This window comes from Seriola dumerili, unplaced genomic scaffold, assembly GCF_002260705.1.
Source record: "Seriola dumerili isolate Sdu_G_001 unplaced genomic scaffold, Sdu_1.0 BDQW01000079.1, whole genome shotgun sequence".
Lineage (NCBI taxonomy): Eukaryota > Metazoa > Chordata > Actinopteri > Carangiformes > Carangidae > Seriola > Seriola dumerili.
In genome coordinates this window covers 63,562-84,296 of record NW_019174334.1, presented here as the reverse complement: position 1 = coordinate 84,296, position 20,735 = coordinate 63,562, and the positions used below count along the sequence as shown (strand labels likewise).

The window sequence follows — 20,735 nt, the reverse complement described above, 5'->3', positions numbered from 1 at the left end:
TCATGTCAGCGTTGAAACACTGCTAATTCATCAGCACAGCTGTCATCTGCAGTCAAAACACTCCACTCTAATTGTCTTCATGGTCGTCTGTGTCCTGTGGTGTCGTTGGAGAGATGGAGCCGTGGATCTTCAGTTCAAGGCAGAGGGCACGGTGGATTACTCACATGCTTGACGCTTTGACCCTGGCCAGAATGACTGATCGTCGGGTGCAGGTAACCAAATCTGAGTTTGTTTTTCTGTTCCTTCTCTTTCTCTCTAGCCGTTTTCCCTTCATGAATCATGGACAGTGTCGGGGGACTCAGTCGGGAACATTGTTCCGGAGTTGCCCTTCACCGTGTTGTACACAACAGAGGACCGTCCATGTCAGACTTGTCAGGACGTTTTAGAAACCAGTTCCATCGGGTTTAGGCGAGGGGTGTTCGTCAGAAGGCAGACATTTGAACGCAAAAAATGCACTCTGATTAATATCACGTTTTTGATTACATTCATAAACAACTAGTCTTTTGCCTATTCCTTCAATTTGTTCGATGATTTTGGCGTCGGTCCTTACTGACCAAAATTTCCTGAATTCTCATTCTCTCTCAGTTACACATTTTCAATGGTGGTCCTCTGCAATCTCACATATAGAAAATCTCAAAAAATTCTCCGGGGCATTGATCTGCTGTATTCACAATGGCGTCAATCGGAGATTATACAGACTTGTACAAGAGCTGGCAGTGGTAAAAGTCTGTTTAGTTGTCCACTCCAACTGATCTGGATGTTGGCGTTCCCAACAAAACAGCTCCTCCGGGTAATGTTTCCCGATAAGCAAGGATTGAAAATGCGTGTTGAAAGCAACTTCTGTCTTTCCCTCCTGTTTCCTTCTTTTGTTGTCTGGTCCTTTCATTGTCTTTGTCTTTCTTTCTCCTTTTTTTTTTTCTCTTCTGTTTGTTGTTGCATCGCCGTGAAGTAACGATCACTTTTCCTAAGCTATCCTCAAAAGCCAGAGAGAAATGGCTTGGAGATTGTTTTCACTTCCCATTGTCTTTGTCAAGTGCAGCAAGTGTGTGTGTGTATTGTGTGTGTTGTGTGGATTTTTGTTTTGGTTTGGTTGTTTTTGGTGTTGTGCTGTGTGTGTGTGTGTTTTCATACACAGTCCAGTCACAGTTTCTCGTGAACGGAGACACCGAATTGGATGGGATTGGCCGCAATTTAACATTTAGTAGTGCTAAGTCCTCCATGTATGTGTTCTTTTAAAGATTGTGTGTGTCCGTGCATGTTGTGTGTGAGGAACAGGTGCATTACGTGCATGCTGTGTGAGTCTCTGGCTGATTTTCAATGAAGTGTGTTCTGCACTTCTCTTAATGGCTTTATTGTCAATAGAAAGAAACACTCACTACAACCATGAACAGGAGATAACGGCAGGAAGGAAGCAGCAAAACAACAGAGACAGAGTGAGCCAGGGGAATTTACTAATGCACTGCCAGGGGACAGATGGAAAGGCTAATCAGAAAAAGTTGTGTGTGGGACAGATTTAGAGCAAAGCGTCAGTAAAGGTGAGTAAATTCCCTCAGAATTTAATAGCACTATTTATATTATGTTATATTATATTATATTATTACAGGTACACAATGTTTTGTGACCATGTCTTATATTAGCCAGGTCCTATCAACACATGGTATTTGCGGCACTCAAAAGATCAAAAATTTAGGTTGAATTCTCACGGCCAACTCTGATGTCTCATGAGTGTCTAGCTGTGAAGGTGATGTGGCGGATGAATGGCTTGCAGGTGGTTGGAAGTATGGAAGTGATAAATGGAAGGACAAGAAAGCGATCGATTGTGAAATATCGATACAGTAAAAACAAGGGGGCCGCGGTCGCTACTGAGACCTGGCTGATAGCCACTCTTCAGGAGATTGATGGATCTCTGCAGAAGTGTTGCATTGTTATGTGTAATGTGTGTACCAATGTGTGTGTGTGTGTGTGTGTGTGTGTGTTGAGAACATGCTGAAGATTTTAAACTTTAATGAGATATCCTACTTAATGAAAAAAACATTGTTGCTCTTTGTTAATGTGAAAATAAAGCGCACATTATGGGTATTGTTGGAAGCTATTCACTACTTTCTTTAAAGATGTCTCTAAAATGGTTTTTTACTGTGAAATTTGCAAATTTAGAAATGTTTAAGGGCGGTTTGGTGGCATGGGACAATTTCGTTTCATGATGGCCCATAGAACAAAAACTGCAAAGTATGGAAAATACAGAAGTCTCAAACTGAAAAAACACAATTGAATAATGCTTATTATCCTAATTGTCAGGTTTCATGGTGATCTCATTCTGAGTAATGGTACATAATGGATTTAGAGACAGCCTGACCATTGTTAGTCAATACACAAGTAATATTCCTCTGGAGAGGGCATTCATTAGTACATAATGGTATCTTGAAAAGTGGAAATACAATAAAACAGTTTTGTTTGCACCTTTGCCAATTTTTGAAAAGCTTCAGGCAAGGCAGGATAATGCACTATTAGCAGAAAGAGTTTCACCGCCAGGCTGCTTGATTTTCTGTCAGTCTGTCTACTCTTTCTCACACACAGAAAACAGGAGATAGGGACATAAAACCTTTTGCACGTAGCTTTCCTTTTATCAAGGTCTTCTTGTCTCCTAATTATGGTTTGGAGAAACCTAGCCGGTCCGGCATTTGCTTTGCAGTAGTGGAATCCAACCATCCACTGAATTTGGTCCCCACGACTTAACTCTTACAACTCCTCATGCCACCAAACAGAAAGCTTAATTTAAACGTTATACAGCTTCAGGTTGCAGCAGTTTTAAAGCGTAGAAACTCAATTAAGCATACTTTTACTAGTCTGGATATTACCACGCGTTTCTGTGTGGTCGTACTGCGCATAGATTTTTATCTATTCTTACCCAATGTCAAAAATTGGATATGGAAGGCTGAATGTAGACGACAAGTATTGAAAATGAACAACAAAACTGGGGGTTCTTGCTGTTTTTATTCTGTATGCATTGATTCAGATCGTTATTTTAAAAGCGCCCATGTAGTCTCAAAAAAGTAATTTGCATTCAATCACTTGTGAGAGCAGTAAACAATAGGGTATCTCTTTAAGTTGGACGACATGCCTCAAAAGCATTTTAACTCCCAGCGCTCACCTGGTGGAGCTGCTTTGTACGGGAGACTTCTAACAGCTAGGAGAGAGTGAAGATGATGAAAGGACCTTTGCACACGAGTATGCTTTTTAAGATCCACAAAGCTTCTTTGTCTATTTGCCAGAAATTGGTCCATGAGCTAGACATGTTTCCTTCTTCTTTACAAGAAATCAGCCTTCTTTCAGCTCAATTCTGGAAGAACTTGACACTGATCCAGGTGAGGTGCTCCCTCGGTCTGTCTTTCTGATTTCACCCGCAGGCTGGACTCACCCACTTTTTTTCCTGGGTGAATATGCGCATCGCTCTTACAGTCACACCACATTGCACGGTGCATCAGACGCCGCCTGTCTCCCAAAAAAAAAAAAAAAATACGGCGCTTGTAGTCGTAGAACGCTGCTGCCAGGCTTCCTGCAACTATAAACTGTTACAGTTAAAAACAGGTTTAGCATTTCACATGTCACAACAACTTCCCATCGGTGGACTGACAGTAGGTTAATACACGGAGGAGGGAAAGCTGTGTTGATATAAAGTCTAGTCAGTATTAATTACCCTCCGTGATTTTAAATCCAATTTGGAAACAAGTATATGACATACTCCACAGCTATTCTCTGTTCTTACTTTTCCCAGGGTATTAAACGCCTTGTGCAATTTTCTTTCAATATGATGTCCCATTTTGGGTTCTTTCAAGGTAGGAAGGTCAAAAAGTTCCCCCCAACACAGACGGAGAGAAAACAAGCGAAATTAAAAGCATGCTAACTCTAGGGATTCTTCTGCCTGTGATGACATGTTGTAAAGTTTTCACCAAAGATGCACTATGAATAGCAGTAAACTCTTAGATAGCCATTATCCCTTTCAATCTATCCCAAATGTCTGTCGTTTAATTTTTTTTCTGCACCGTCTCATTTTTTCTTCTTTCTTTTTTTTTTTTTTTTACTTATTGAATTAGCCCACATCCCCCCTGCAGAGTTAAGCATTTTGCAACCGACTGTGTTAAGATCATACAAACATTTGACACATTAGGTTTTATTTCTACAGGTAGTTGCCACGCAAGACTTCTTTGATGGTTAGACACTTCTGATGTTAGCATTTTACACTATCTGGGAAAACCAGGGGAGAGGATGAGGAGGGAGAGATAGAGAAACAGGGTGGAAGTGAGAATGACTGGATCGGAAAAAAGGCAAAATGAGAGGGGAGCCCAAAGGTAGTTGAATATAAATCGGCCTTGAAAGGGAAAATTGAGGAAAAAGAATGTCAGACGAACCAAAAACGAGAACAACGCGACTCCTTGTGGCGACTACGTACATCTCCCCATGAATTTGTTGCATAGGATGGAGCGAGAGGGGCGACACACTCAAAGGATTCATGGGTGACATGTGAGAGAAAGCACACTAACACTCACACAGAGGGAAGAAGCAGAGAAACCCCCCCGGAGAGAGATGACGGACTTCATGCAGAGCCAGCCTTGTTTGGCGCTCGCTGGACAACAGAAATGCTTTTTTAAAGATTGCTCTTTGCCATCCGCGCCACTCAATCACCCCTTCATCTTCTTATAATTCATCCTGCGCATCGGTGCTGCGTGCCAGAATCAGCGAGTAATCCCACCAAACCCAATCAACCCCTCATCTCCAAGACGTCTTCTCTTGAGAGAAATAGGAACGTCGGTAATCCCTTGCAAGGCCCTAGGGGCCATATTTAAGCTGACCTGTGCACTATCCCCTGCTTTGCATTTTGACTGGACCGATCTATGAGTCAAAAGGGAAGGCTAAGTTTCAACTGCTGAATTTTGAAGAGAGCACAAGTGCTATTCTTCCATTCAACTCCCTTTGAAACTCCTTTCTTGCCTTGTCCTTTCTTTTTCAGCCTGACATAAAAACAGGAGATTAATTGCACAGAGATCTGGTGCCTCTGTGGCTGAGGTTAACATTATTTGTCATTCTTATGTGGATATGAAGGACTTGTTGGAGAGCGCCACCAGACGCGAACAAAGAAAGATATTGAGCGCAAAACTGTTCATTAGTAGTCCAGTGTGTTTTAGGTTTCCGGTGCACCAAAAAATGTTTTTTTCAAAAAAAAGGGAAGGTTTGCGGCAATTTTGAGGTTTCCTTTTTTTTTCTTTTTTGTGTTTTCTTTTTTTTGTCCTGCGGAAGAAAAACAAGCATAAAAAGCTACACCTTACGCTTGTCTTTTGATTTCACCGATCCCCATGCAACAGCCCTGGTCAGATAATGCCGATCATGTTGTTCTCTTGCATGGCTGCAGCGCTAAGAGGGAGGTTGTGTTATGGCTTGACCACAGCACAAGGCTTAGACGCCGCGCGCTATTGTATACAAAACAGCCGATAATGCGCTAAGAGTGTGGATGTAATTACCATTTGATACGATGACGGGCTGATCTCATTCTGAATACTGTACAGTTCATTAAAAACAAATGAAAAAAAAAATAGACATAGGATCGTTCTGCCGCATTGCATGCAATCCGACCCACTTCTCCTGCTTCTCGGTTGTAGTATAAGGGGTTATTTTCAAGCATTTCGCGCAAGCAGTAAGTAAACCTCTGAATTCCTGTAGTCTTTACTGTCGTAGATGGAAGGGAATTTAGAGAGTTAGTGACACTTGAGTGGTAGCATATAACATGGCACCTGGCCTTTAACCCACTCATATCGAGTTGATTACTCAGAGGTCGATAAGAGCGCCTTGAGCCACATCAACAGTAATCTCTCCTCATTAAATGCCTTCCTTTGCTTGGAGGAACAAAAGAAAATAGAAATAGAACATCACCAAGTTGGAGAGGAAAGAGGGAACTTTGTTAAGAAAAAAAAAATTTATTAAGGATCTGTGACTTTTATGCCCATTGTGTCTTTCAAGGCCCACCCTTCAGATTTGGTTCTTTAACATGTCCTGGAAAAAGAAAAAGGATTTAATCTGGGAACATGTTACACAACAGGGTGACACTTTAACAATCATTAAATCAGAGTATAAGCTAGAATTCACAAAATATACATCGGGCGGCTTCGCAGACTGCGACCAAAGTGGCTGCTTATGATATTTTCACTTTGGGATTTCACAATACCAGAAAGTCGACACCCTAATACCGATGAAATTCCACGGTTCTCGATGACCAAATTCATAACCACAGCATGAAACAGTAAAAACAACAGAGGGCTGCAGCAGCACCACAGGTGTCTAACACACTTTGCACATGTACGTGTCCCAACCACATATACGTACACATGCCTCGACAAACTGAGAAGTCAGTGTTATAATTATGACAGACGAACGGTTCTGATGACGGCAGGCTCCTACATAACGTTTTGAGCACCGCGGCTCGTGTATGAAGCCGACGCTAGTGTTAGCTCCTGGACGAGCTATACGTTTAGCCTTTCGCGAACGCTGTGTGGGTGCGCAACCACTTACAGCAGATGCCAGCCGTTGCAATCACAAAAAATAACTGTAACATTCAGATATGAAAATGTTGACGGACATGTTAATATAGATTTAACTCACTCAGCTGAATTCTGTGTACAGATCTGGGATGTCTGTCTTGAGCTGCTTAGATAAGTGTTGCATACTTTGTCCCAGACGATCATGTCAAATACAGAATATTTCTCACATATACATTTTGGTGTTGTTAGTTTTTTTCCACAAGTCGCGGCGGACGTATTGCTGCACACACATTGCTGCCTGCCATTTCCTCGTGTCTTTGTTATGGTGTAACCGCGTTCTTGCCTTCTCTTCTCTTCAAGTTTGCCGTAAGACCGAGGACACTTAGGGTTATTACACTGCCTTCATCAGTCCGAAAAGAATCACACCTCTGTCACCTACTTTCACATTTTCAGAATTTTGGCGTGGACTTAGTTCCCATGAGATCCCCAATTTACATAATTTTTTGATCATGCGCAAGTTAAATTAAGAAAAGTACTACTTTCAACAACAATGGCTTATGCAGTATCTGTGGTTGCAGTATGAGGGGAACGGTATGCTGGGTGTGTATTGTTGGCAATGTGGCCCATCCATTGCATTGCATTGGAACAACACAGTTTAAGCTTGAAACTTTGGAGTTGTTCAAGAATAGTAAGAAAGAAAAAAATCTGCAGAGATTGATGTGTCACTTGACAAACTGAGCTCCATCCTACCTCTTTTCTGCGGTTAGGTGAACGGAGGAGAATGAAATGGTCATCAAGTTCAACTCTGCCTATAACAGTGAAAGAGGAATTCTCCTTCACAAAAAAAAAAAAAAAGAGAAAGGAGTAACCAGATAATGTACTGGTGCAACCAACTAAGAAAGTTGATTGCACCAGTCCTACCTGTGGAAAAGTTAGTTTGGACCCCTGCATCACATGAACTCGCTAGTATGTACTCAGACTGAGTGGTAATTTGGGGTTGGAGTGGGAAGTGTTGGGCCTTGACACATGAGTCAGCCCTCCCTTCGGCCTTGATTGGAGTTAATATCTGGTACTTAAAGGGTTTTTTTCTGCAGTGTCTCAACAGCCTGAAGAGGCCTTCCTCTCCCTGTCAACCTCTACCCTCATCCTCACTGATCTGGAAAACACTGTCAAGAACAAAAGGCGGATACTTCTCCTCCTTCTCCTTGATCCACTTTCAAACTTGTGCAGTTCAAGTACAAAAAAACAAAAAAAGAAAAAGAAGCCAAAGACTTTACTTTGCAGCATGCACAACTAATGAGACATTTAGAGTTACCACTGCCAAAGAATTAGGTATAGAAACAGCATCCACAAAGCACAATATCCTTCCTTTATCTACAGGTGAATCCCTCTTTATATCTCACATCTGTTCAGTATTGTCCCTCTGCCCTCTCTGTCCCTCATTCAGCCCCCTGCCCTCAGCTGCTGCCAACCTTTGGCAGGCAAATCAACGCTGGCATCGCGATTATCCACCTTCCATGGCCCACTGCGGAGAGGGGACATGCACTGATGAATTGGGCCCTTCTGCATTTGCATTGTATTCAGTTTCCCATTGTGTTGCCAGGGCTGATGAATGGCCAAGCCTGCTCGATGTACCTCTCAGCGTTGTATTTCTGTCTGCCCGTGAGCTTCCCAAATAATGTCCTTTGATGATGCTGAATACACTAATACAGTGATCCCCACTGCCCATTTTAAGCTGCATCTTTACACTTGCACACCTGCTCATATAACAGGTTACACACTTCCATACTGGTCCTGAAAGCAAAAAGCGTTTAATTTGCAGGTACAGCAAGAGCTGGTTGAATGCACTAAAAGTTAAGCAAAGAAAGACAGAAAGAAAGAAAGAAAGAAAGAAATAAAAACACCCCCTTTAAGAATCCAATATTAGCCTGCTGTTTCCATGCTAAATCGAAACAGGATACAGGCGATGAGGCCGAGTTTCAACAGAAACACTGTGGCCCAGCATTAGTCAATAAGCACTGGGATGAGGAGGATCAGTGGCATTGTTCACCATTCAATACAGCACCAGAGGAGGAGAAAATAGTGGATATTCACTCCAGCCTCTCTCTCTCTCTCCGCCGGCACTGGGCACATGAAAACACTATCCATAACAGCTCCCCTTGGCAACAGACACTGTATGCTGTTGAGATGTATATTTTGCCTCCATCGTTCTTTGCTTTCTTTGCTTTGTCAAGAAGGAACGGGGCTCCAAAGAAAACAAAGGAGCTTTCTCCAGTCTCACATGTTGTATTTCATGGGCCTGTCTCTTGCAATTACACTTTGTCAGACAGACAATTAGCCCCGCTAATCAGCAGCTAACAGAAACTGTCCTCCATAGCTCTAGAAGCATCGCTAATTCAATTACTAGAACCCACTAACTTGGCCATTTAAATGCAAAGGATAAAAAGCATCAATGGGATTGGAGATGCAGATACCAGCGCGCTCAGTGATATCATGGAGTTCGATGGCATGTTTATGCATTTGAGTTGAGAATTTAAGTAAGAAACAAAACAGGGGGTCACTTGACCACTGACTTATCTTTTTATGCTGTTATAATGACATGCGTCGTGACTTAAACAAGTGCGCAGACATGACATCAAGACCAGTTTCATGTGTAAATCTTTCAGCAGCTTACTTCAGCATACATCAGTCTAAATAGTAAACATTGTGCCAGAACATCAAAAGGTACTATCAGCTATTCATGAGACAGATTAGACTTGCCCGGCAGGATTTGTCCAGCTCTCACTCTCAAGCCGCCACCCCCCCCCCCCCCTTGTAATGAGACACACAGCCAGTCATTTCACAAAGCTAGACAGCTGTCAGCAGCGAGTGTGTTCTCTGGACCCTCTTTATGCAAAATATATTCAATATCATGTCTGGAAACAGTGCTGTTTTGGAATTCAGCTCCTCACTCCATCCTCCGTCTCACTGACTACTTCACTCTGCCCACACTGTCTCCCTTGTTCTGGCTGACTCCTAACTTGGACTCGGTTTTCTCTTTGTTGTTTTTTTTCTGTCTGTTTGTCCCTAATTTTCCCTTCTCTGTCCTTTCCTCTGTCACCGCCTATCTCCCTCCCTGCCCACTGGCTCCCTTGGTATCTCTCCTACATCCACCTCGTTGTGACAATAGCCCCTCAGTGTGAGGGTTGACGAGAGGCTCGAGTACAATGGTTCATCTCTGAGGATTGCACCCATTACAGGGGACAGCAGAGAGGGCGGACACACGGAACACAACAAATATCAGGATTTTTTTCTTTGGCTTCTCTGAAGCAACAAATAACTGTTATCAACTGTGCCAAATTCCCTCTGCCTCTCTCTGAATTTTTGCATCTTAATCACACTTTATCTTCTCGTAAACGACTAATCCGCTTTATTACAACTTGGGTTTAATATTTGCGGTTTTAAAAGTGGTGATCTTAAAGATTCCAGTCTGGGTTGACTTGGCTACACCTGTAGTTACTGGTGGCAACAGCAAATGTGAAAAGTTCTGGGGGCACCAAAACAAGCGGTCATCATTTTAATAAAGAAGTCAGGCAGTAATTGGCTTTTTTCCATCATGCTGTGTGCAGCCATGATTTGACTTTCTGTTGTAAACGCCATGAGGCTGCAGGCACAGTGAAAGGAGATGATTACCTCACTGAGAAGTTGGAGGGATTGGCTCACTGTGGCTGTGCCCTTCTTGTTCCATTACTCCCTGCAATATTTCAAACTGATCCGCTGTCAAAAAATGCCAAAAATGAGGATTGTCTTGTTTTGATGAACGACAGCTGTAAGCGCTAAGCTCACTGACAAACACACCGCATTTCCTGTGACTGCTTCATAACAAAAGTCAACTCGTGCTTCTCCAGTTAAATTCATTTAATGTGAAGCTGCAGAATAGGAAATCTTCAGTTTGCATTAGCACCAACTTACTACAGCGGTTTCTCCATGGAATGCCGCCACAGATACCAGGTTCAAAATTCTGCAAATATATAAATATTGCAATACTTTGATCAGTGGGCCATAGGCTCAATCACTATTGTGTGACCTCATTCAGCAATAGATAGTGACTTATAGGCATTTACTGAAATGATAATCTTAAAGACTGTCACTTCAACATTATAACTATCAACAGCATCACTCAAACGTAGTCTGACGGGCCACACAAAAATGAGAAATTAGACAATCAACCAAGCAAAACCCCGGGTTAGCCAAAATGATTTGAAAAACAGACCATTGGTAAAATTATTATCCACACTGCCAGTTGTAAACATTCATCACAGTTAGAAAGATTTAGTTCACCTTTGATCTACAGCTGTACTTACCGCAACCGCGGTTGCAAAACAAATGGTTTCGATCACCTGGGTAAACATTTGGCTTGTTCATTTGTCTGATCATCTGTCCGATTTCAGACATGAAATATAAGCTGCCCCCCTCCTTCCCCAGTTATCTCTAGTGGATCCTAAAATAAATGTTGTCATCAGTTTCATCATTCATTAGGTAGAGGATTCTACCGCCCGCTTTATAAAGTCTGGCAGTCACAGAAATTGATTTTTATAGACTGATCTGACATTAGATTAATCTCCTTAACAATGTAAAATTGGCTCATTCAGAGTTTCATAGTTTATTAAACTGATTGTATTTTCTTTGAGCGTAAAAGATGATATTTAACAGACAAGTGTATTAAAGGTGAACCGGATTCACATTAAGTCTGTTTCTCTGCACCCTCTGCCACCTTAATGTTAATATGATTGCATTCAAGTCAGAGTTCTGCCATGTTATGGAAACGTTAATAGGTTCAACCAGGTAAAATTGCCAGTCGTCACTCCTTTTACCTGAAAGTGACACTTATTCAGACATGGTCCCTGCATGTACAATTTGCCACTATATTTTCATAAAGTGGTGCATGACAGAAAGAGGCTCCTGTGCTCCCAGATCATAGCATTTATTTGGTGAGTACGATAACTGATACAAATGATGCCAAAACTATGAAAGTAAATAGTTAGTTAGTTCAGCAATATTCAGTGCATGTCCGGTGCCATGCTGCATATTTTCTTTTCTTTCAGACACCGCCGTGCGTAGCTCACTAAATGTGATCTCAGTCCTCTCTTATTCTCTCACCGTCTTTGTTTCCGCTCCAAGTCTCTGCTTCATTCTCTTCTAGGTGACAAAGCCACAGAAATAGGTTTTTGTAACGCAGCTTCCTGTGATAAAGCCAAGAATGATTATTTAACGACAGCAAATTCCAGACATATTTCAGTTCAAGACAGATTCATGGAGCACACAGTGGCTGAACAAAAGCATCTTAATGAGCTTTTAATGTTTCTTAATGACGCCGGTGCTTGCCTTTGCATGGCTGTGATTCTGTTACTCTGGACCATTTGAGACAGGGCAGGCAGATAGCGTGGCTTTAGTGGTCATTGATGCCAGCGCATCCCCCCACTTACAAGCACCACTTTCTTCGATATAATGAGAATATGTAGCATTTTGAAAATCTGCTTTAATCTAAGTTGAATGATGACAAATAACATAATCAGCCCATAATGATAAAAGCAACCACTTTGCTCCCATTAACGTGATCTGGAGTTGTAATTTTGAATTGTATTATGATTGATTTCTACACTGAACATGAGTGAGTAAGGTTTTAGGCCATTAACAGGTCCCCCCCCACCCCACCCCCACCCCCCATGCGATCAGTTAAAAGCACTTTTCGACGCCTACATTCAATTCAGCTGGGACCGGCGGTGGTGCTGTGTGTGCAGGTTGTGCTGTGATGTGTGTGGTTTGCGTCTGTGGTGGCTGCATGGCCCCAGAATAGCCTGCTTTGCCCTGGAATGCGATCTGACACACACACACACACACCAACACACAGAGAGAGAGAGAGAGAGAATCCAGCTCCCATTAATACGCCATATCTTATCCTCCCTGAATAGTACCACACACCCTCAGCTCTCTCTTCTCTCTAAGCTCTGTCCTGTTACTGCCAATGTGTGCATTTATGTGTGAGTGTGTACACATGGGTGTTTCTATGCTTCCCAGTAGAAAGGCAACTGAGGCGAAAAGCTAAGGCCTTGTCATAAAACACACAGAGGAAACTCCCAGAGCCTTCTCAAAAAGGAAATGAAAGAAGTTCTCCCAAGTGCAGAGGGGGGTTCAGCTTTCTTTCCCCCTCTTGTCCTGGCATAAAACAATCCTGATACTAAGGTGAAATCTAATATTCTCATTCAGTTAGCGATATTTACTATATTCCCACAGAGAGAAGTTCTGCGCCTCTGGCCGCTCGCCAGGTTATTACTGCCGGAAAGTCGTATCTGTCTGACAAGAAAAGAAGTTGGATAGTTTTTACTTTTGGCGACTTTTCGTCACTTGGCGTTAAGCGTATTATTGCAGCCGCCAATTTTTCTGTTAAGTATTCCTCTCTCCGCTAGTCATACAGAGCTGGTGGGAGTGACGGCTAATTCTGCCTGTCACAAGCGAGGGTGTCTTAGTGGCCCGGTGCTGTCAAGAGGCCAACTCTCATTTCATAAATAGAAGTTTTATCAATGAGGAACCCCCTTCCCGTCCCCACCCTCCCCGCAGGTCACGCTGAAATTAAACGGCAGAAACTGGAGCATGCTGGTTTCTTCACCCTAGGATGAGACGAGACAAGGTTTTATCTTACTCTCCCTCCTGTAGTAAAAATGTAAAAGACGTCCCTCTGTTTCTTCCTCACATGTAAATTACGTTGACATCCTACTCCAGGGACTCGCCTGTTATGTCTGCGGATCCCTCCTTTTCCCTCACACATAAATCAAATTGGCATTTGCCCCTGCCTCTCGTTTCTTGAGGTCTCTGCTTGGTATGCACCTTAATTGGATTCTGTGTCTGTATTTAACATGGCTTATAAACTTCCATGTACTGTAAGTGTGCGTGTGTGAGTGCGTATAAGACTAAGAATACAGTAAAGATGCAATGTCAAATTAATTAACTGTTCGCTTCTGTCTTAAGACATTCCTCCCACCCACGTCAAAGAATAGTCGGCACCCAGAAATGTGTGCTGCCGCCAGCGTCTCAAGCTCGTCGCAGTTATGGCTTTTCTTTTCTAACTGTGTTTGCATGTCTGCCGTGGCATTTTTATTGCCGGGCTATCTCAGGCGAAGTCCCCACACATCACGTCGACTTCAGAAAGGTGGGAATTTTTGCCACAGTTGAAAGCCAGGCATCGTTTTGCTTGGGTTCCCTGAGTGGTTTTCAAAGTGGTTCGTGGTGACATGGCACCAAATGTTTGTGATGTTTGCTTCTTCCTGATGGTTTATTGGGTACCTTACACTGCTTTTCTCTCTCTCTCTCTCTCTCTCTCTCTCTTTTTCCCTCTCTGCAGGAGGCTGAGTGGCACTGTGATGAGTTCACCAAGGGAGCCTGCTTCAGCCGTGGAAAATCTGAGGTGAGTTTAAGTGATGCCTGAGAGTTTGAAATGTCACAGCATTATATTGCTTTAGCAGACACTTGTCACTGTGTTGAGAAAAACAAGTTTCAGTTATGGTTTTGTAAAAAAAAAACAAAAACAAAAAAACACACACACACACACAGCTTGTCCTCTGGTTTTAATGAACTCAGTTAAAGCGGTATTCCAAGAATTTGGCATTTCATTACATTTTGTGAGAGATGCGGCTCGATAACATCTCTTCATTATGACTGCTAAATGTCAACATATTTCAGTCTTCACACCCTGTTTGTAATGCAAGAATCTACAGCCATGTTAGTGGCTCTTTGGCCCTGTTCAGACCTGCCATTCCCATAAAATGCGTCTCCACTTGTTTCTCGAGTGACCACTTGTGATTGGATCTCACTTGCCCGATTTATATGCAAATAACCAGGTATGAGTTGTTGTTTTTAGCCAATCCGACAGACGGGTCAATTGTCAGTGTGCTTGTGTGTATCTGTGGGTGAGTGAGAGACAGACAGAGAGAGAGAGAGAGAGAGAGAGAGAGAGAGAGGGAGACGGGGGCAGGGCACAGAGGGGCTGCACACAATTCTACACTGAAATGAGGTTTTATCCATTTGAAATAGTAAAATACTTTCGGTTCATTATGAAACTGTGGTGGGACTAATCAGAATGTGGTAGAGGATGTCAGTAGAGGTTCTTCAGTGTGACCCAAGACGCATTTGTGTTCACACTGCTATAAGAATGTGGACACATTCTTGGCCGCGAATGTGTGATCGGATCTCAAATGCGTCTTCAAAGCGTCTTGGGTGCGTTCACACCTGTACTTACAGCTGTCCACTTGTGATCAAATCACCCGGGACGGATTTGTTAATACCAGGTGTGAACGGGACCTTTGAGACTGTATTTAGGTCCGGTGGTGGCTCTCCCTTCCCTCGAGCCATGTTAGCTAAAAATGTCCATGCTTAACCCAAGAATACCCTGATGACATCACAAGGGTTATTTTCTCAGGCTTAAGTGCCCTCCAGAGCCCCAGGAGACGACTAATAAACTGATATCAATGTGTAAAATTGATGGAGTTTCGCTTTGTTGGTTGATAACAGTAATTTAAACGACTATAATCTCCACCATGACCTCCAAAACAGCTGATGATTGTTCAGTATCTTCTTGTGGCTTTGGTTTATCTTCAGAAATAACACACGGATAAATGCTGTTTACCAGTGGAACTTTGGGACTTTCCCACCAGCGCATCAGTGCTGCATCATAGTTATGGCTAAAAAAGAAAATTAAAACTTCCAAAGACAGAAGTCACGGATCTTTCTTCATTTTTACAGGCAGTGTTGAATCAGCTCCCGAGAGCTCACTGAAATTAAAAAATGTAAAGTTATCATAAAAACACAATGAAGCCTGAAAGCTACTTGGAGCTCTTTATTCTGACTTAACATATAGACTCACTTGGAATCCCAGCTTTGTATATGGGATTGACCTCAAAGAGGATTTAAATTACCTTTTTGTGAAGTAAAAATATTCTCAACCACACCTTAACTCTTATTTATAGACGTTGCATAAAGGGAGTTCCTATTGTTTTTGCAGTTACTTTTTGAACTGAAGTGTATGTTTTTGTATGTGGTTTGCTGGCATGGTCTTCCTACCAAACAGCTGGTTTAGAGCTGAACTTGACTTGTAGGTGAACTGCCCAGCCCTAATCACTGTGTGTGTGTGTGTGTGTGTGTGTGTGTGTGTGTGTGTGCGCGCCACTGTGTATTTATCCCCCTGTGAAAGGTGGTTAGGGACCCATAATAGGCATACACGGGCTGGCCAGCACAAGATAGCTGTTGTGAATTACAGACCAAAGCTACCTCAGTCCTTGAGAGTCGCTACTGTCTGGTGGAGTCGAATTGTTTTGCTTACCGTTCCCTTCTGAGGATCAGCTCCTGTTCACTAAGAGTAGCATTAAAAGACTTCATTTTCCTGCAGTTGACAGGACTTTCGATGGTTTATTACCTAGCTCGGCGCGGAGCAATATACCATCGCTTAAGCTATTACACAGATACCTTACCTCTGCTTTGAGTGTATTTACAAGTGATTGTATTTTTTTTTTTCCTAATGTACGCATCTGCTCTTCTCCTGCGCATTTGATTTATTCAAACCAGGAGAAGAAAGGCGAGTTAAATTGACTTGACAGGACTTGATTGCTGCCTCTGCTTTGTTTTATAATGCGAGAGCCAAGTATAACAGGCTCTGTATTACAGTATGGATGTGGAACATTTGTCAGGAAGTTTTCATAAACAAGTCAAGACTGTGAGGCTGGGCAAATATTAAATATGCAGTTATTTACCGTACAAACAAACTGCAGAGAAGTGAATTATGCAGACCCCTTCACAACAGACCCCAACTCCTGCACCCAGCGCACGCACACACATACACACACACAAGCATACAGCACATAATGAGCTGTACAAATAGCACAGATATATAGGCATACATAACAAGTATAACTACACACACACTCACGTGTCATCTGTTTTGAACAGGCATACATATAAACACACACACACACACACACACACACACACGCTTAGGCTGTGCTTAGCACCAGGAAACAAGTTGTTTTATGAGTCAACCTCCATCTTGATAGGGGGAAATAAAAGACCTACCCTTCTTTCCTCCCTCCATCTCTCCTGCGGTGCCCTCCACTCCTAAATCAGACCCCTGAGAGTGGGGGTGGGGGATGATGGGTGTGGGGGGGGGGGGTCGCCCTGGGCACCTCGAGTGGCTCAGACAATAGCAGATTTACAAGGCTTTAAATTTCTACGAGGGCCTCCTCGTCAACCCAGCCATGGCCCCTTTCAGATGACGGGGACCCAAAGTTTATTACTTTGTCCTAGGACAAAAACAAATGTTGCTCTCTGACATGAATACTGACTGTTGTTACATTTACTATGAGTTTTTGTTGATGGAAATCCCCACCAAACCTGCATGAAAGCCTGACGGCGATGTTGGGAGTTCACGACGTTCAACGGCAATCAATCATTCGATCAGTCATTCCCTTCATCAGCCCCACTTTATTTGTCTGGCGCTTTTTAACCAAGTGCTGAGTGGTTTGCTAGAAACCCAAGCCAAAACCTCAAAGGAGGAGTGCACCAAGAAAGGAATGGTGAGCATGCACTTCACCATAATATAGAGAAAAGTGGTTTGAATTGATTAATGTAGAGAGCAGGTTTAAAAAGAAACATGATTGAATGAAGGAGGGCTACACTTTCATTTTACTTTTTGACCAGTCAACAAAGCCAAAGCAATTTTCTAAACTAATCCTGATGGGTCCTCTCCCACGCCTGCTGCATTTATCTGTTCTCCACCTCATTTAGATCCCTCTCCAAATCTGGTCCCTGTTGAATTAAGATGTGACATGGCTAAGCCGTATGGGCATTAGCCTTGATTTGACTCTGTCAAGCTTGGCCACGTTTTAGAGTAGCCCTCCCGTGGTTGCAGGTGTTTGTCTCATTTATTGGCATAAAGTGTAATTTTGTCCCTCTGCCTAATGCTGCTGCTTGTCAATAGATAGATAATGGTGCCGCTGCTAACTGCTAACTGTGATATGTGTGTTTGCTGGTGTATTTCCACAGGAGGAATGCCAGAACTACATCAGGGTGCTGCTGGTGAATGGGAACAGGCTGTTTACCTGTGGAACCAACGCCTTCACACCCATCTGCACCAACCGAACGGTATGAACAACAGCCAACTTTCTTTTTTGCATCCTCTGTTCTATCCGTGTTTCCTTTGTTTGATGAGTTTCACACGAAGAAAAATGATTCTCAATGCAGTCAAGGCAACCGTTACTACTTTTAAATTACCCTGTGAGCCCCCTTGCCTGATTGTCTTGATCCAAGTTAAGACAGCAAGTCGTTTTGAACGCTACTTGCAACCTGTGAGGTCCAGATAGCAAGCTAACCTGCTAGCTGCCAGTTATGTAGGCTATGCTCCTGCAATGTAAACCAAACCACACTGGCTGTGAGTTTGACAATGTTGTTTTATTAGTTTTTTAAGCTAAAATTAACATATTTTAGAAGAAAACATTTTTTTTTTTATTATTATTCTTTCTACTAGAGCTGTGTCCTCCTGATTCCTCTTCCTCTTTACACACTGAAGTGGCTTAATTTTAAAAACAGAACACATTCTTCCTTCTTACAAATGAGACTGTAAATTTCGGAGCAATAAAACACAACCTTTCTCAGTTCAATACGCTCAGGTTTTGCTTGAATACTTGAATACCCTTATCTGTATGGTCACTTGTAGCCACAGTAAGTGTTTAAGCCAAAGTTATAGTATTGCTTTACAGAATTTGAAGGAAAAATTCGGAGAAAAAAAAAATTGCAGACAGGTTTTCAGCGTTGATTACACTCAAATCGCAGCCTACTGCTTTGTCAAAGTAAAATGAAACATCAAGTGACAAGTGTTTTCCCTTGGTGTAGAGAGCTTTACTACTTTTTCAGCAGTGTTGTTGTTTGTTGTTGTTTTTTTGATTTTTACAACTTAAATTTTGAACTTCTTGCAGCTCATTTAGACAAGCTAGAAAGGCCTTTTTGTTTGTTTGTCAGTGACGTGACCCTTTCCCCGGTAGCTTGTAGCGGTCCCACTAATTTCCCTCTCATGCTGCTGTGCAATATGGAAGTTGACAGCAGCTGTAGTGGCTTCGTCAGTGTTTACTGAAAATTTATAATAGAGCACTTATTAGAAACACACTTAAGAATAAAAAAAAAAATAAAAAAAAAAAGTCATTATACTTGAATTACAGTGATATTTCACGCAGGATAAATCTGATAACACTGCAAATATGAAGACTGAACTGTTATTGATTGAAGTGGCAATGTCAGAAGGAAAGGGCAAGGTTGATCAACACATTTAATCAAGGTGTGATTGAGTCGTGATCTTGATATCACTGAATTTATTGTATAAGCTCTCGTAACTGTTCTTGCCTCCTGGTGTGCAGTCAGGTAGACTAATTATAAGATGAATCTTATTAAGCTTGCTTATTTAAGAAGTCATGTTTCTTCAATCTTGTTAAACGCCGCAATCAAAACATTGCCTTAAGCTCATTACTCCTGATAATCATTGTTATCGTCGGCCTACAAGTAAACACATTCCTTGTCTCATCTGTGCAGCTTTGCCCTTCTTTGTGAGTCATTGCAATTATTTTGCTTCTATTTTATTGTATCAAATCATGTAGTCTTGTATTTTCACTTCTCTCGCTCTGGTTTCTACAAATTCCCTGCAGCTCCTAATCCCATGTTTTAAAGATATATTTAGTCAGACTTTTCAGCGTGAGCTGCTGTTGTGTTTCAGCAAGCTCTTGACACAGTGAGGGCAAGATTTTCTGTAAAATCAACCACCGGTTTGGAAATTGCAGCTACTCTTTCACTTCTTTTATAAAAGTAATATAGTGCTAAAAACCAAACACCAGCTAAGAAAGGTTTTTACACTCTATTGTTGGTGACTAGTGCCCGCTGAAGTTAAGTTTAGACCAACATTTAAAATGTCAGAGAACTGTGCTTACCACAGAACAGTGATCGGGCCATATCAAATACCTGTGCTGCGTACTGTGGGATATCAGAGGAGGAGGAAGCAGGAGTTTACTAATATGATGACATTTGTTTTTGTCAAAAAAAAAACACTGCATCCAAAGGTCAAAGGCTCATAATGACTGTTTACCACTTTGGAAATACATATAGTTGAAATGTCATGACATTATTATAGCAGTATTTCATCAGACGCTGTCATATTTACCCACTGAACGTCCGTTAATGTGAAACACTGTTTGGCCACAGCAACAGCAGTAGAATCACGTTCTGACAGATTTACAATCGGCTGTGATGGATGAACAGAGAGGGAGTAGAATATTCTATTAGTTTAATAAGTGCTCGGAGGTTATAGATTAAACAGCTGTTAGTTTCTCTGACTTTGAGCCATTTGTTACCGAAGAGGACCACGATGATGATAATGATAAGGATAATTGTGATGAGAAAAGTTTTTTGGGGAGGAGACCGTAGTTGTAATGATAAGTCATTAACTGATGTCTCTGTCTAAGACTGTCTTATATTTTGAAGAAGCAATTATGTGAAAGCATAGTTTAGTTTCATTACTGGGTAATAGTCAGTACTGCAGCATACACATTGCAATCACATGCCCACTGACTACCCAGCCTACAAACACAGCACAGATCAATGCATTTTCCCCATTCTATTCCTGTCACAGCAAACTATACAAATCCTGTACCTGTCAGAATAAAGTCTACGTGTGACTCATTTGAAATGTCGTCAGTAAATTATTCCAGTGAGTGGCCAAGTTTTCTTTAAGTCTGAGTTTTGGAAAAGCGACCTTATTCATTTATTTCCATCAACCTGCTTTTATGTGCATTTTCAATTTGCGCAAAAAAAAACAAAAAAACAAAAAACAAAAACCCAGTTAGCTGAGGTGGAAAAATTGGTCTATTGATAAAACCAAAATGTTGCTGTGGAAACAGGAAACTGTAAGACTCCTCAAATTAATACATGAAACAAACACAAAATGTCAACTTTCCATCATTTTTTCTACTTTGTTTTCCACCATTTGAGGTTTTTGACTGGCACTCTTTAATGGCACCTGACTGATGAATTAGCACCACAAACCGTTTATCTCTATTAACCAAATAGCAATAGCGATACATAATGAGAAAGTGCATTCATTTGTCTCTTCTTTTGCCATTTCTCTGGAAATTCAGTCAATGGAAT

The 20,735-nt window shown here is 41.9% G+C and overlaps 1 protein-coding gene across 1 annotated transcript in view; it reads left to right on the top strand.

Annotated features, from left to right (window-relative positions):
- Positions 1 to 20,735, top strand: part of LOC111221027 (semaphorin-5A-like) — a 149,179-nt gene that overhangs the window by 69,889 nt on the left and 58,555 nt on the right. Inside the window, exons 5-6 of the mRNA XM_022744349.1 lie at positions 13,906 to 13,968; positions 17,595 to 17,693. Coding sequence (XP_022600070.1) covers positions 13,906 to 13,968; positions 17,595 to 17,693 — 162 coding nt within the window. The remainder of the gene's footprint in view (positions 1 to 13,905; positions 13,969 to 17,594; positions 17,694 to 20,735) is intronic.